We start from the raw sequence: 16,707 nt of genomic DNA on the forward strand, positions 1-16,707 counted from the left end.
CAAATAACGTTGACAAAATTTGTACTATTTGACACTATATTTATATTTTTGTTTTATATTTTGACTGTAAACATATTTTTATTTTTTATATTTTTGGTCATTTTTAGTTAAATTCAATAAAAATAGGGTAATAACTATATGAGTTACACTTCTTAAAATTTTCATTCAAATAAGATGACGTTGTTAAGCGATAAGTACTTGAATTTGATTGGCCAATTGTTGAGGTGGTACCGTACATTTTTAGGGCGGCAGAAACGGTAACGGCGTTCGTCAGGGCGCCGTCCAGTCGCCGTTACGCTACCGTCACGATTCGTAACGGGCGTCTGAGCTGGCGCCCGGGCCCCACCACCGTAGGGCGAGAGTGATTGGCGGAATCGAAAGATTGAAAAATGCGGGTTCGCAAAATTGAAAAGGCCAAGAAAAAAAAAAAAAAAANCCTCTCTCTCTCTCTCTCTCTCTCTCTCTCTCTCTCTCTCTTCCCCCTCCTCTTCTTCCTCTTCGTCCCCATCGGAGGAGAAGAGTCGTCGTCGTTGTCGGCGTACGGGTGAGATCGCTAGGGTTTCCGAGATATCCCGGCGGCGGCGGCGGATACTCGATCTTTGAGGTGAGCGCGGTTTTGGTGCGTTCGGATTCGATCTAGGGCTCGTTTGAGCCCAATCGGTTTGCCACATTGTTCGTTTTCTATGCATTTGAGAAGATTTCTGTTTAATGACTACGATGTTTCCTATGTAATTGGCAAAAACCCCCGGGATTCGCGCGTTATGACGCGGATGATACTATTGTGCAGTTTAGATTCTTTTTCTTTAATTATTATTATTATTTTTTTTTTTTTGCAATTGTGATGCTGTGGTTAAACGACTTCGAATCCCTTAATCGCGCTGGTTACGCTTTGAGAAATTCCGTTGGGATTTGTTGAGGTTTTATTTTTATTTTTTTGTTCTGAGTTTGAAGAATGAAATATAGATGCGATTGTTAGTTCTATTAGTTTCCTTTTCTTTTTTTTTTTTGTTCGTGGTTAATAGCCATCATAGGTAGGGGTGGCAATCCAGCTCACTGTTCTCGTGTTCGGCTCGAAATGAGCTCGAGATCGAATCGCTCGTTTAGTAAACGAACCGAACATGAGCCGAATTTTTCAGCTGGTTTAATAAACAAGCCGAACACGGGCTGGGGTCAGCTCGCTCGTGTTCGGCTCGAAATGAGCTCGAGATCGAATCGCTCGTTTAGTAAACGAACCGAACATGAGCCGAATTTTTCAGCTGGTTTAATAAACAAGCCGAACACGGGCTGGGGTCAGCTCGCTCGTGTTCGGCTCGATNATTTATATGTAAAGTTTCAACTATTAGATCAAAGTTTAATGGATAAAATTTTATAAATTTATTTTTATATATATTTAATCTAATTTTTTTTAATTTATTACTCGTTGGCCAGCTTATGAGCCAGCTCGTGTTCAGCTCGTTAATAAACGAGCCGAACACGAGCTGAATTTTTTGACTCGATACTTTAACGAGCCAGCTCGTGCCGAACACGAGCTGACTCCAGTTCGCTCGTGTTCGGCTCATTTACACCCCTAATCATAGGGGCCTTATCGGGTCACCGCGGTACACAATTTTGAAGTCCATTATGTGAAAACTAGGGTTAGTTGGGGAGTTTTTGGGAACTGTCCAAGTGTCCATCGCAAACGCACGATTGATTGTGCCAAGAGAAGTTTCTGCATGTGCTATTGTCTTCATAATGGCTTATTGATTTTGCTACCCAATCTATCAATTCTTTTGTTTTTGTTTTTTTTTTTAAGTATCTTCCAATTTGTTTTGCTCGAGTAATTTGATAGTTCTAGTGTAACAAAGTTGGGTTGCTCGATAGTTTTAATGGGAATGGAGCCGCATTAATTACATGAGATACTCTAATCAAATCCGTGAAAGTAAATGTCATGTCCAGGATCTTTTTTGAAGAGACATTAACTGACTCAATTTAAACAATGAGACCTGAGGTAGCAAAATCTAAACTTTTACATATTGATAGTCATCCGAAAACAGGCCAACGGTTAAAGTTATCCCTATGTATATATATCACTAGGTTCTATTGTTGATTTCTTTTGCCTTTGTGCAGTAATTATACAAGCGCAGATATGGTTGCGGAGGGGTTCACTGTTGATCTGAATAAACCTCTAGTGTTTCAGGTAAGGATTGTTTATCTGCTATTATTACCCATTAGGATAGAAGTAGGCTGCTCAAATCTAATTTCATCTGCTTTCTAACGCATCAAGGTAAAAAGTTTATCGGAATTGTGAGCATAACTAGCAAACTTCTGCTGGATCCCATTTTCTCTGAATATTGAGTTACTTGACCCATTCTATGCTGTTCTCCTATATTGACTAACAATTTTGCTGGATTCTTATCGCAAATCATGTTTAGTTGATATTCTAATTATTGTCGTTCTCTATGTGTCAAAAAGACCATAATTTATTGCCGATTCTTGCTATAAGCTTCGATCCTCATTCTTCTATAAAACTGCCCATTGATCTGTGGTGTATATGTTGTGAAACCACTAAGGTTGGTCATCTTGGGGAACAGTATGAGGAATGGGTTCACCAGCCTATTGTCAGCAAGGAAGGGCCACGTTTTTTCGAAAATGACTTCATGGAGGTAACATATCTGTGCCTATTTGCCAATCCTATGTTATGGAAGGATCAAATCACTATGTTTTAGCTCATTCCAATATAAATTTTCAGTTGTTAACACGTACTAGATGGTGGGCTATTCCGGTCGTATGGCTACCGGTTGTTTTTTGGTGTGTAACCACATCTATCAGGGTGGGCCGCACACTTCCTGAAGTAGGTCTCACAGTTGTTGGTGGAATACTTTTGTGGACATTGATCGAGTATACTTTGCACCGTTTCCTTTTCCATATGAAGACTAAAAGCTATTGGTGGGTTAACTTTTTTATTTGATTTTGTTCCCTTTTATTTTAGTTTGTTTCTTTTTATAAATATTAAAGTTGATTTTGATACAGAGCTAAAAGATCTAGAAAATTGTGGCAGGGGAAATACTCTGCACTATCTTCTTCACGGGTGCCATCATAAGCACCCAATGGATGGGCTTCGTCTTGTCTTCCCTCCCGCTGCAACGGCCATTTTGTGTGTGCCGGTATGACTCCTAGCTTGACATTCCATAATAAGGACTGTGAATGTTTGTTTTTAGATAGTATTCTATGAATTTCATCTATAAAGTTTAACAATATAGTCTTTGAAGTTTATTCCGCATACCAATTAACCAAGTAAATTCTTCTGGCACCCTATTGTCTAAGCAGAATGGAATACCCGTCAGCATAATTTGCGGCCTAACAATGATGCTTGCATGGTTTCTTGGTTCGTTAGGCTAATGGAACAAGTTAACTCTTTGTCAAGACTGAGTTGTTAGAGTACTCTTTAAGGATGTAAATGATAATCGGAGTCAAACTACAAGAACAAAATGTGTAGTTATCCCGACCATATCACTTCTCAGTAAATGTGTATACCTGCAAGCATTTTTTTTCTATTTATTTCTACTGACCTTGATTTTGTCATAATCTGCCTTGAACTTCTCAACTTACTGTTACATAACTGAGAGTTTACTTAATAATTTTTATATTTTCATGAAAAATCTGCCGACGACTCTTTATGGCTGTCCTTTTATAGTTCTGGAATCTGCTTAAACTCTTGACTGCCCCATCCGTAACTCCCGCGTTGTTTGGCGGCGGCCTATTGGGCTATGTGATGTACGATTGCACTCACTACTATCTGCACCACGGACAGCCATCGAACGACCCAGCTAAACATCTCAAGGTGAGTCTCTAATTGGCTAAAAGGCACAAAATCCCTGGCAAATGTCGAGTTTTTCACCTGCCCCTTGATATTTTAAACCTATAATTTTACCTCATCGACCTAGTGCAAAGTGACATATAAGCGCAGTTGATGAAATCTTACAGTTCATGAAGATAATCATGGATTGCAATACCTTGCGGGGCAAAGTGAAATTTGTGATATTCACTCGAGTTACCTGCAATTTAGCATATTTTACAAACTCATCAACTGTTTTTGAGACATTTGCATATGATTCTAACAAACCGATTGCTCCTCTTATCTCAGAAGTATCATCTGAATCATCACTTCAGAATTCAGAACAAGGGCTTCGGGATTACTTCGTCGCTCTGGGACATAATATTCGGGACATTACCCCCATCCAGGACCTCGGCTAAAAACAACTGATAACTTACCCCCCTAATTTTGCCGATGTTATAAATGATCCTTTGTTCCTGTGTTTTAGTCATGTTAATTTATTTGCCCTCTTTTAAGTGCAACTAATGCTAATTGTCAATTTGAGGGTTCTCACTCGTTACCTTGTGCACTTTTTACCACTAAGAGTGCTGATTAAATCTGTACTTAGGTTTATCTAAGATTGGAAAGTTGTAAATTAAGGTTGTTTTGTGCATTATAGTCTTGGTTGTTTACCTTTGATTTTTATATTGTAATGACAAAAATGTGAAAATGGTTGGTCCCCAGACTTTTATTTAAACAGTTTAGACCATGGACTTATTCTCAAAGACCGTTCTGCCATCCTAGGCTGCTAAAAGAGAATATAACACAAAAAGGATCAATTTACCGCTGTTTCGCGTGCTAAAAGACGAGTCATTTCACAGAACTTGTGGGGAAAGGTATCATTTTACTAACAGCGAGGCAGCAAAACAAAACAACAAGGTCTACTACAACTTCTGCAATAACAGAAAGGAGGGATAAAAATTAAAGGCCACATTTGGTGAGCGCGACCGTCATTTGTTTTTATTTTTTCAAATAATACATAAAATAGTATAAGAAGAGAAGGTGGGTGCATGCAATCCTCACATTCAAAAAAATAGAAATTAGAAATTTTTTTTTTTAATTTCAAATTCTTTATTTAAACAAGTTATCATCCTTCTTCATATGGCCAAAATGTATTGCCAGCCACCGATGATGATGACAACAAGTCTCCCTGCCAATCTTTCAAATTACATATTACATATAATTACTATTTTCTAAAAAAAAGCGACAACAGTCTAAGCCTGGAAAGGAGAATGCCGCTACCAAGGCCAAAAAGGCCTTAAAATATCCATAACAAAATAAAATTTTAACTTCCATGTTTAATATACGACCAAATATACATATCTAGCACAACAAACTATTACACAATCATTTTAGGCCAGATCACATTTGGGTCGGACAAAAGTAAGCCCAATCTTAGCCCTTCATGCCAGCCTGACGGCCCAATGGACTCGGTCGACCCATTCGAATTGCCGGCTGCTCTCGCAGTCGACAAAACTCTATTCATAAAATTCAGAAACTCGACCTCTTAGAAAAAAAAGAAATGCAGCAGCTAATGATAATTAAATGACTTCCCTCCGACCGATATAATCCCTACTAACCTGAACTCTGCTAACAATTAAATTAATAACTATGCGATTACCATGTCGACAAATTCCTCAGGACAAAGCAACTGGTAAGACTTTCTATGAAAACTCATCCTGCCGACATTACCCTGTGACCAGTTTTTTCTTCTTCTTGTTTTTTTTAAAAAAATTGCTGTAAATGCTCGCCAAATCCGAGTACTTGTACCTTCAGAAAAAGCTTTTTTTAACTTCTTGATTGGGGTTTCTTCCTCATTGTCCAGAATGCAGCATTGTATCGGTTCTGCAATCCAACAATAAGGGTATAAGTATATGCTGACTATTCATTATATGATTCTGAATCTTTTACAAGCTGTATGATAAATATAACCCCAGCATTTTCCCCCCTTTCTCAATCATCCCTTTTTAATTGGCTTCAATCTCAACATTGCGCCTTACTGTCATCTTGTCCAAAAGTCGAATAAAAAATCACAAGAACATATCACATATAATGCGGATTTTACAACTGAACATCTAAGTCGCAGGTTGAGAAATAAACAAAAAAGAAAGAGATCTCCATTACAGCTACTGAAATTTGCAGATTATTTGACAATGTAATCAATTTATGTGATTTTTTTTCTATTTAGTTATAAAATCATCTGTCAGCGCATTTGTAAAGTCCTGAATCAACCTACGAGAATTGAAACGATAAAAATTGCAGGGGCGTAATTAAGATAGCAGCAAAAGTGCATGGATGGTGAATTTTGTAATCTAGCCAAAAGTTCCTTCAGATAGAAGCCTGGCATGCAACCAACAGTAGCATGGGGTGCACAGGATAATGACTGAGAATATTAACGTCATAATGTTACTAGCCAAAAATCTGAGCAATGCACGAGATGCTAACTGGCCTAAGATAATTTGAATCCAAAAAAACCAAATGATTTACATTATATTGAGAAAATCAGAAATTATAGTTAGAGATATCTAAGAGAGCTTAAGAGAGCTTACTTGCATCATCGATCGCATATTCGCAGTGTAAGTTGTTTCTATCATTTTCTCCATCTGTAACACGTAAAACAAGGTCACGAAACCACATGAATAATTTTGCTACAAATAAGTTGGCCCATTTTTCCAACCACATTTTCCTTCATAGACTCCATGTGATGAATATATGCATCAGAATTTTCAGTCAGGGACATTTTGGTCCATAAAAAGATGTACTAGTCAAAATTGGGGAAAAAAAAAGTGGAACAAAGTTGCAGATAAGGGACAAAAAAAATAGTTCCAATTTGAAAAAAGCCTCATGACTTGTGTAATATTAAGAGTACGGCATTTACCTCCATTTCAAATCCATAGTGATAAGCTACCTTTTTCACGTCTTCCAGACTAAGTTCAATTGACATCTCCTGCATGATATTGGACACATTTCCTCTCTTAAAAAAAGAAGAAGAAAAGGAATTAATCCGTTCTAAGTCGGGGTATATTAATATATAATTCTAAAATAACATACATCTTCTGGCCCATAGGAGTCAGCAAAATGATAGAGAAGAGGACCCAAGTTTATCCAAACCTGCTTATTCGAAAACATTGATCAGAAGCTTCACAGACGTACAGCAGAAACTTTATTTGAGATGTATTTGAATTGCAAAACAAATTGAGATAAACAATCATGTAGCAACAAAAAGAGCGCTACACAAAATGTAAATACTGTTAAAAATAGTTATGAGAAAACCTACTCCGCCATCTTTGAGAATTTTTGATATGATCTCAATGTATTCAACAATGTTATGTGCTGTATCCAGGAAGAAGCAAGTCACAACAGAATCCCAAGAAGCTGCAATAAATAGAAAATGTAAAGGGCATTGAAAGAGTTAAGTATATCTAGGTTACACATATAGTAAGCAAACCTAAAAAACACCATTCATAGAGAAATTGGATAAAGGAGAGCAAAGTTACTCCTATATTTTCGTGCTTGTAAGGCGCAATGAGACTGTTGAATAGCACAATTTAATTCAAGAAGAAAATGTTAGCTTATTTTGAAAATTCTAGCCAAACATTAGTAATTTTGGTTTTCCTACCAAACTCTTCATTACTTCTAATTTCAGGAAATTTCGTTAGAATTTGTTAGTTTTGATTAGGAAATTACAGAATATTTTTTCAAGTAACAGAATATTCTATAAAGTTACAGAATATTATGTTTTAAAAAAGTGAAGTACAGTTATAACTTGATGGAGAAGTACTTAATCAAACACTATGGCTAGGTAGTAAAATAAGAAAGTTCTATACTTGAGGTGCTCATTTCAAAATGCACTATAGTTCAAGTAAGGTCCGTTCATTTTTACCTAAAAAATCAAAGACCGAAGAGACGAAGGTGAGATGATTTTTATCTGTAATGCTAGAATAAACGTACTCCAAGTAATGCCAAAGTTTAAAAATATGTGCAGATCGTACATTTTCCTACTTGGAGAATATTGATATAACGTTCATTTTCTATGAGACGAAGTTGGCTATCTATGCCGTATAAGGAATAGTTTTTACCTTCTTGGCTTTCATCATTATAGACTTCCACAAAATCACCACCACACATTGAAAAGCCATCGGTGATTCCTGCGCTGTTGATAACATAAGAAATATTGGTAGAGAATGAGTTAATCATGTGAAACAACAGTTATAAAAGAAGCCAAGAAAAGTAATATGTGAAATAACACATAGAAATGATGGAAAAGATGAACAAGTAGTAACAGAGCAGAGTGAGAACACTAACTCGACCTGCCATTTAAACTGATTGGCAACTACATGGATGTCAAACTTTACCTACACTAAACATAATGTCAAAAATCAACATGAATTGATCAAACTAAAAGGAAAAGATTCAACTAGTATCAATTATTTTCCACATTGTAAACAAATAAAGAACATATGTATTGTTAACCATTCATTAAGCAACTTCCACTGGGCTTTAGGCACTTCCAAGCATAAATGAAATATCATTGTTACTTTTCTATAGCAAAGAATCACTTATTTTCCCAGTCAATGCATGGTAAAAAGCCAACAGCATACTTAGGGCCTGTTTTTGCCGGGCTAAATTTTCTATAGAGAGATGTTCAAGAAGCACTGATGGCTTTCTAATCATGATCTCCAGGATTGCTTCTTGTTGCAGAAGAAATAAAAGCTTCAAAATAGAGCTTTTGCACTTTGAACCGAAAAGCTAGAGTTAACTTTCTGCCATAGCAAAAGCTCTAGATTATTTGTTAATATAAATGCGTGGTTTACAAAAGCTTCTGCTTTGTAGAAAAGAGAAGTAGCTCTAGAAGCCAGCACAAATCAAGATTCACAACGGCCAACATCAAATAATGTATTAGAGACCGTGTAAAATTATAGGGCGTGTTTGGTTTGCCCATTTTTCACCATGGAATCGGAACCGGAATAGACGAATCCATTTGTCCGTGTTTGGTATGGGGGATTTCCATTCCGATTCCGATTTCCGGGTGAATGAGAATGCCCCTAATTACCCTTTTTTCCAATCCGATTTAGGATGCCGGGTTGAAAATTGAATCCGGACGGAATGGATTTGTTCGGATTAAATTTAATTTTTTTAAGCTTATTTTTTAATTAAAATATAAGTTTAAGTTTAAAAATTATATTTATAAATTTAAATTTTAATTTGAACTTAAATTAAAAATTAAAATTCAATCAAGCATTTTGAATCTAATTTATAAATTTGAATTTAAATTAAATTTTAATTTATATGAAGTTTATTCAAATTTTATTTTAAATTTAAATTAAATTTATGGATTCAAATTAAAATTTAAATTATAATTTTAAGTTTGAATTTGAATAAATTGAAATTTAGTTTTATATTTTGAATTATCCGTTCAATTTCTAACATTTTAAAAAAATATATTTAAAATTTTGACATCGTTTTAAAATTTTGACGTAAATTTTTAATATTTAATTTTCAGTTTGAATTTAAACTAATATATTATCAAGATAAAATTGGCATATTAATTTAATTATATTTCTAATATCTATCTGAATCAAACATCGATGATGAGAATGACTCATTCCGATTCCGATTCAGGTGGTGAACCAAACAGAATGAGGTAATGAATCATTCCAATTCCGTTTCCAACTTATTCTCATTCCGATTTCAATACCAATTCCGATTTCGAACCAAACACACCCATAATGTAATCATTTTGCAATTTCCATAACAGTATACAAAATTATGTTCCTCTCATATTTTCTGTAACACTCCACTTCCCTGGGGATTACCCATCCTAAAACTACTCTAATACTAGCACACTTAACCTTCTTAACTTCTTGAGCCTGGCCATCGCCTAAAATGCTATAGCCGGGTTAAGAGGTATTAGTCCTATTATACCTTATAGATAGGACTATTCCAAATCCTGGGGTCTCACATTTCCAATTACTGATGGCTAAGATTTTCCACAAAATCAGGATGGAATTCACTTCAGAATTATCAAACACTTGCAATGAAAAGGAAATGCGCTGCCTAAAAGTTCAATTATGCTTCTGAGAAAGTTGTTTGTCATTTCGAGCTCCCTTGCAGTGATTTGGGAAAACTTCAAGAAAGCTTTCAACTCAAGTAATGATAATTATAGGCTAAAGGCCTAAGTTTGTTCTTTCTTACTGTCGATCACACATGATGGTGGAAATATGTATGTGCTTGCCTATAAACAGGATTCACATAACTCACATACAAAAAGAGTGCCCTTTGACCAAAAACAAACAGGTTAAAAGATCCACAAGGAAAAACTCATGAAGAAGTGTGAATGTTGTTTGTGATGGTTAATATAAAAGAACAAAAATTTCCACATATCTGCCAATGGATCGCAAGAACCTTTGAGCTTGAATAGGCCCTACATGGAATAACTCAGCGAGACAACAGGTTTAAGCTAAAAATTATGATCCTTAATAAGAAACTATTCTTTTTTTTTTTTCTTTTGTGCAAAAAATGAGAAATTATTCTTTTTAACAATAAAAAAAGAAAAAAATGAGCAAGTTATAGCACCAAAATGATTGCAACAGAAGGCAAAAGGTACCTTGCTGGATGAACATCTGGAAAAGAAACAGGTCGAAGTTGGTCATTGTCAGAAAGAGAATTACAATTGCTATGAATCCACGGATAAATTGTCCACTCATATGCCTCTTGGGTGCTGAGAGATGAAATTACCAACAATAAAAATGCATATCAAAACGAAAAAACAAACGCAGATAGATAAAAACTCTAGCATTTTAAGGTAATATAGGATAACTCAAATTAATTCTTATGATCAATCACTTACTGGTTCAGAATGAAACTGGAGCAGATCATCATATAATATGAAAACTCATTTCCCTGGCTCACAAAACCTGCACAATGAGGCAAAGAGCAGTGACCGTTTGAGCAGCAAAACTGTAAGGTAAAAAATAAGGGTTTTTGCACATATACGCCCATGCAAATATGGGAAGTTATACAAATGTCCCCACAATGTTTGGATTTGTGTGCGCCCTCGCTGGGGTACTAATGCAAAACTGATTTTGTGTAAAGCAAGGGTGCAAATGGATATAAATACATTTTCTAGGGGCAAGCACACAACTACTGACTCTGTAAGGATATTTGAACAACTTTGCAATGAGAAGAACCCAAAAAGAAAATGTTCTTCAATATTTTTTGCATACCAAGACAAGAGATCTCCAGAGCCAGTCGTCCCAATCCAGCACCAGGAACTAAACAAGAAGGGGGGCTATAAAGTTCAATACAAAGAATAAACTTTTTCTAATTAATAACTAATAAGGTATGCGTAAATACTAGATTAAGCAAAAAGACTTCAAGGCTCTATATGTACTAAAGAAAATGTGCCAAAAGAACTACGTCTTGTCAATTAACGATGGCCACTGGCAGAAAGAGTAAACCTTTGCTCCCGTCGATCTGGAAAATGGTGATTAAGCTCCTCAAGAATGGGCTTATAACACTGGTCACGTTCCTTTTGACCCTGTGGAAACAGGAAACAAAAAAAGGGAGAAATTCTATTATTTACACATGCTTACCAAAAGACAAGAAATTTGCAAGTCTTTAAGAAGAATATTTCACGCCATAATTATTGTAAGACGAACAAATACCTCCTGTGCCCAATCTCTCACAATGTTTCGTATGATACATCTAACCTGACATAAAAATAGAATCGAAGAATGAAAAAGTATAAAAAATAATGCCAAAACGAGGTTCAGCGAAGATTGGCAAACAGTTTTAACTTTTCAAAAACTATGGTTTGAGAATTTTGTGTTATAGAAGGTTTTGATGGCAAAATTATTATTTCAGTTATGTCTTTCAGTTTCGAGTTGAGTGAATTCTAAAAATTTGTGGACTCTTATAAACAAAATATTCACTAAGGAATTTCATGACTGAATAGTAATGCTGTGTAGAAAACCAGTACCTTGTCAACATCCACTGGAGGGACATTCAACTGCGAAGATGGATCCATCCAATCACGTGATGAATTAACCTTATACACAGCTTTAAGGTTAGAAACACACAATAGGCTTGAACCCAAAAAAATGTGGGGAAGTCAAAAGGGCAAAATAACAATATAAATTAGAAGACGATAATACAAAGAAGTTTTACCTGCACTGAAGAAGACCTGTGAATCCCATAATAAAGCACTAATTTAATCCACTATAAGCTAGCAGAATTGAAAGTTCAAAGCAAGTTGTCTTGAACAGCACTCTAAAATAGTTTATGGCATAAAATATATGTTTTCTTTGGCACCAATATATTCTAATTGCCTAGTATACATCATTATCAAATCTTTCGAGCTTTATTGATGTAAATACTTGCTAATTTCAAAGGAAAGAGGGTTTTGAGCTTGGCCATCGGCATAGAGGTTTTATCTACCGATATCTTGTTAGTACGGTATGATACAATGGGCACGAATCGTGCTGATGGGCACTTAAATCCTTTGTACATAGATAATATACTTGAAATTTTACAAGAAAATATAATGTGAGGAGAAAAAAGATATTAAAACAAGGAGATAATAGTCTCACATTTCCATTAGAAGAAGAGCCACAACAGTGGGCAGCCGGAACAGCAGCAACTCCAACACTATCTTTGTCACTGCCACAAGATTTCTTCTGAGCATGGGAGATGGTAGCACCATCCATAATTGCATTGCCGTTCAGCTCCTGCTGTTATCTACAGAAGTCAAATCTCTAATAAAAAGCCTAAATAAGAGTTCCTGAAAGGTGCTGTAGTCAGCATCCTTTCTAGAAATAAGTAGCGTAAAATTCTACACCTTGATTGTGGGTAAAACATACGGAGAGTCCCTGTACTAACCCAAGATTGGGTAGTCCCTGCTTTTCACTTAAACATATTAATACCTGAACTTTCTCATATTGTGCAATCCCATCCCTGATTGCTAAAGGAAATCTAACTGCACGAGACTATTTCAAGAAAATGACTTGTTGTACACAATATAAAACAAGAAGTCATTTTATAGAAGGAATAAAATAGTCATTTTGCTAGAAAAAACTTATATTCTTTTTTTCACAGTTAGCACAGTTAGCAATGATATTGCAATATAGCAATATATGACATAGTCTAAGGACTAAATCTGAACAGTACAAGGATATTCATTTTACCCTTAATTGTAATATAAGGTTCCAAGTACAAGACCTTATCATCACTTCTCATGTCATCTCGAGGTAGACTGTTTTCTCCACGAAAAGTAGATGGCTCGGGAATTAAAGAATTGCTTTCAGTGATAGACTCAGAGTGCCTTGACCAATTACTCCTCTCTGATGAACGAGGAATTTCTGGATGATAATGTTCAGCGGTATTCTCTAGATGTTCATCTTCATCAATATCAATGCTCATGTCAAGAGGGGGTTCAAATGCCTGCACAAATCTTTGTTAGAGCAGCCAAGCATGAAGAATTTCACATTTTATCCAAATTCTATTATTGATTACTTATATAACATTTAAAGGTTTGTGTACCATGAGAACAACCAACTGGTATATAATAGCTCTCAGACAGAGGATATATAAAATAGTTCACAAATATAACTTACTGAGAAGAAAATATACCTGAAGCATGCTCATGATAAAATATGAATTCACAGATATACACCTGCAAAGTCAAAGAGTAGTTCAGAATAGTTTCCAACTTGACAATCAACATCTTGCATGTTTAGGCACAGATATTCTGAATCAAGAGGTTGCAAGTTTCCAGTCATTTTTATCACAAAAGCATATCGCTACGTAAGTGCTATTTCGACCATCTACTCTTACTGTGCAACACATAAAAACTTGCTTAGATGAGCATATATATATATATATATATGGGGATTTGTGGATCATAAATCCACAAATACCAAGATAATTGTCTCCGTCAGTGTCACAATTAACCAAAAATATAAATGATGTGATGGTAGGCAGCAGGCTAGCATGCCCATCTCTCATGCTCCGCTCAGAATTCAAAAATCAAAAGCCACTTACTAAATACCAGATTTATTGATAATTTGAAAAGCATCATATGCTACTCACTATGGGACAGTTTATTCAATCAATTCGCTTACTACTGCCCAAGTCGGTCCGGCCTGATCTCTGAAATAGTTTCCCTACTTAAGAAGCAGAAGCCAATTTTTGACAAATTGAAAAGATGAAGCTTCTCGTGGTGGAACAAATCTCAAATGACTTCGAACAAGGCACCACTACAATGTTTACTTCAGTTAATATTTGTTTTCTGCTTTAACGGCCTAGAAGCTCAATACCGAGAGTACATTATATCAGCATCCTGACATAAAAATGCGAGCAAATTCCATTGCCCACTTATAAATCTCAACAGCCAATTCTAAAGTAATTAACACCAATATAACATTAAGTTGTAACCATCATATAAGTTACTCTCACAAGGAAGGAAGGTTTGAATATATACTTACCGCCTAATTCTCTGGAATTTTAAGGGAAGATAAGAAAGAAGTGCCTGCACAAGCGTGAAAAATAAATATACCAGTGAACTAATGTAATAATAAGCATTGAATAGAAATTCTCGAAAAGCTACAAGTTGTGCATAATCAAATAAGACAACTGTATCTAGACTATCTGCAAATTCATATGGCGGCAAATCTAGACCTAATCAGAAGGGATCTATGACAGAAATAGACAGTAAGCAGACATTAATAACAAGCAAAATGTCACCTTATGGGTGGGTGAAAGCTTTCTGAAGGATCTTTCATATCTTCTGACATCCTCTTCTGCAGCATCTGGATAACTAACAGAGATTTTGCAATAATCATGCATAACAGAATCAGTGAGGCTAGGTATTGAAAAGGTAAGTCTCACAAGTAATATATGTCACATTTCTGAAACCAATAACAGGTAAGGAGAAGGTTCATATTGATTCTGTCATATATTGTTATGAAACTAATAATAGATGAAGAGAACCTTCAGATTTATCGAATATTGTTAGCTTCATTTTGATCTTAGCAAGTGATGTTTGCTACTTCTTTAAAAAAAATAATATGATTGAGTAGGCTTTTGTAATCAGAGGAAACAAAGCAAGTATAATAAAAACTTGGACAGTAAAAATTTAAACCGTCCGAAGTGGAAAGGTTTGTGGAAGATAAATAATACAAGAAATAAAAAATGTTGGCCAGCTCAAGTAAGAAATAGGAGTCACATCACATCCCTTGACAGTTGCAGTGTCATCGACACAAACAATAGACCAATCTACTGAAAATTACAATTGCATCATTCGGGATAGTAGAATCAACAAAAATAGCACGCCAACTGACACTCAGATTACTTGAAACAATAAGATATGTACTTTCCTAACCGCAAAGTAAAATTAAAAAAGCAAAACAAATTATAGATACTTAGTCAATTTGAAAATACCAATTACTTCACGCCATTATCAGCTAACAAAGCAATTGTTCTATGGCAAATTATAGCTATTTGAATGAGCCATGCCTCATTGGTTCCAAATCACACTATAACATCATACCCAGTATACTTGTCACTAATCGAAGAATGCTAGCCTAATAGTGGTTAGAGAGCGGTTTTTCACATGGCCCCGATCGGAAAAAGACGATCTAAGTGAACATAACATCAATTGAATCAAAAAACCGATGAATATAGGCAAGTAAATCGCCAAAAATACTCAAAAAATGAAAAAAATCGATAGAGGACCACAGGTCACACGATTTAATGATCGAATTAAGTAGAAAAAAGGGGAAAAAAGGGAAAAAAAAATAAAAAATTATGAAATAATAGAGGAAATTGTAGATGAGGGGATTGTGGGGGATACTTGAGATAGGCGCTGATGATTCGGCGAAGGGATTTGATCTCGAGGGCTTGTTCGAGCTCGCTGTAGCGCCGCTCCCCCATTTCTTTCTTTTTCCCTTTTCTTTTTGGCTCCGTTTTACCGCTTCGGGGGCGTCGGAGGGCCGAGGTGGAGATTTGAAGCCGATGATTTACTTGTGAACTGGAAATGTATTCGTAGACTTCGTGTCCCACGTCATCTGTAGACCGGACCAATTATCATCTGACATCTAGATTGCCGAATGAGATGCTGGGTGGAACGAGTCCACCACGTCATCAGTAGGCCTTCTATCCGTATCTTTTTTTTAACTTTTAGGTTGCAATGATAATTTTGATAATCTATCTAAATTTGAATTCAAATAATTATATAGAACATACTTAAAATATATATTCTTTTGAGTTTCCAATTCAATCTTTTGAAATTTTGCTTTTAGTATTCAATCTTTTATTTGTTTGATTTGAGTGGGTCAATAGTATTTTGATTTAAATTTTTAAATTTAATGTTTATCATATTAAGCTACAATACTTTATATAGTATAATGCTAGATAAATTTATTAAATTAAATAATTAGTTTATCTTTTGAAGTCAAAATATCGTTAACCAATACAAATGAACAAATTAAAAGATTGAGAAATAAATTTAGAATTTTGATGTGTTAGGAACCGATTGAAAATGATGAATAATTTATATATATATATATAGAGAGAGAGAGAGAGAGTAGGGTTACTGTGCTATTAGAAGCACGACAGCCCTTGTGCTCATAATTTTCTAACCACCCATCAAACTTGATCGGTGGTTAAAATAAAAGGAAAAAGAGATATTGGAGAGAAATTCAAAAAGAAAAGAAATTGAGACACCCAATTTCTCTCTAATATCTATATCTATATATATATATATATATATATATATATATATAGTCCGGCTCGGATACTATCAATAACACCAAGGGCTTGGTGTTATCAAGTTTTTCACTGTTAGATTTAACCCT

General features: G+C 35.3%; 2 protein-coding genes across 3 annotated transcripts; one reads left to right on the forward strand and one right to left on the reverse strand.

Moving 5' to 3' along the window:
- On the forward strand, nucleotides 447-4,536 carry LOC109708542 (dihydroceramide fatty acyl 2-hydroxylase FAH1). Its single transcript, XM_020230332.1, has 7 exons — nucleotides 447-604; nucleotides 2,107-2,176; nucleotides 2,550-2,642; nucleotides 2,729-2,925; nucleotides 3,038-3,143; nucleotides 3,674-3,820; nucleotides 4,124-4,536. The coding sequence occupies exons 2-7, from the start codon at nucleotides 2,126-2,128 to the stop codon at nucleotides 4,241-4,243; spliced, it is 714 nt and encodes a 237-aa protein (XP_020085921.1). The 5' UTR covers nucleotides 447-604; nucleotides 2,107-2,125; the 3' UTR covers nucleotides 4,244-4,536.
- LOC109709440 (carnosine N-methyltransferase) lies at nucleotides 5,027-15,846 on the reverse strand. 2 transcript variants are annotated; one of them, XM_020231687.1, is made up of 18 exons: nucleotides 15,705-15,846; nucleotides 14,597-14,669; nucleotides 14,338-14,381; nucleotides 13,484-13,526; nucleotides 13,073-13,294; nucleotides 12,445-12,582; nucleotides 11,835-11,903; nucleotides 11,521-11,565; nucleotides 11,314-11,393; nucleotides 11,080-11,144; nucleotides 10,704-10,770; nucleotides 10,461-10,574; nucleotides 7,933-8,006; nucleotides 7,131-7,228; nucleotides 6,905-6,964; nucleotides 6,732-6,800; nucleotides 6,403-6,456; nucleotides 5,027-5,698 (listed from the first exon to the last, which is right to left on the reverse strand). In XM_020231687.1, the coding sequence occupies exons 1-18, from the start codon at nucleotides 15,782-15,784 to the stop codon at nucleotides 5,642-5,644; spliced, it is 1,452 nt and encodes a 483-aa protein (XP_020087276.1). In that variant the 5' UTR covers nucleotides 15,785-15,846; the 3' UTR covers nucleotides 5,027-5,641. The 2 variants fall into 2 exon arrangements, with proteins under 2 accessions (XP_020087276.1, XP_020087275.1); XM_020231686.1 differs by having other exon boundaries at nucleotides 12,445-12,585.

Source organism: Ananas comosus, linkage group 4, assembly GCF_001540865.1.
Source record: "Ananas comosus cultivar F153 linkage group 4, ASM154086v1, whole genome shotgun sequence".
Lineage (NCBI taxonomy): Eukaryota > Viridiplantae > Streptophyta > Magnoliopsida > Poales > Bromeliaceae > Ananas > Ananas comosus.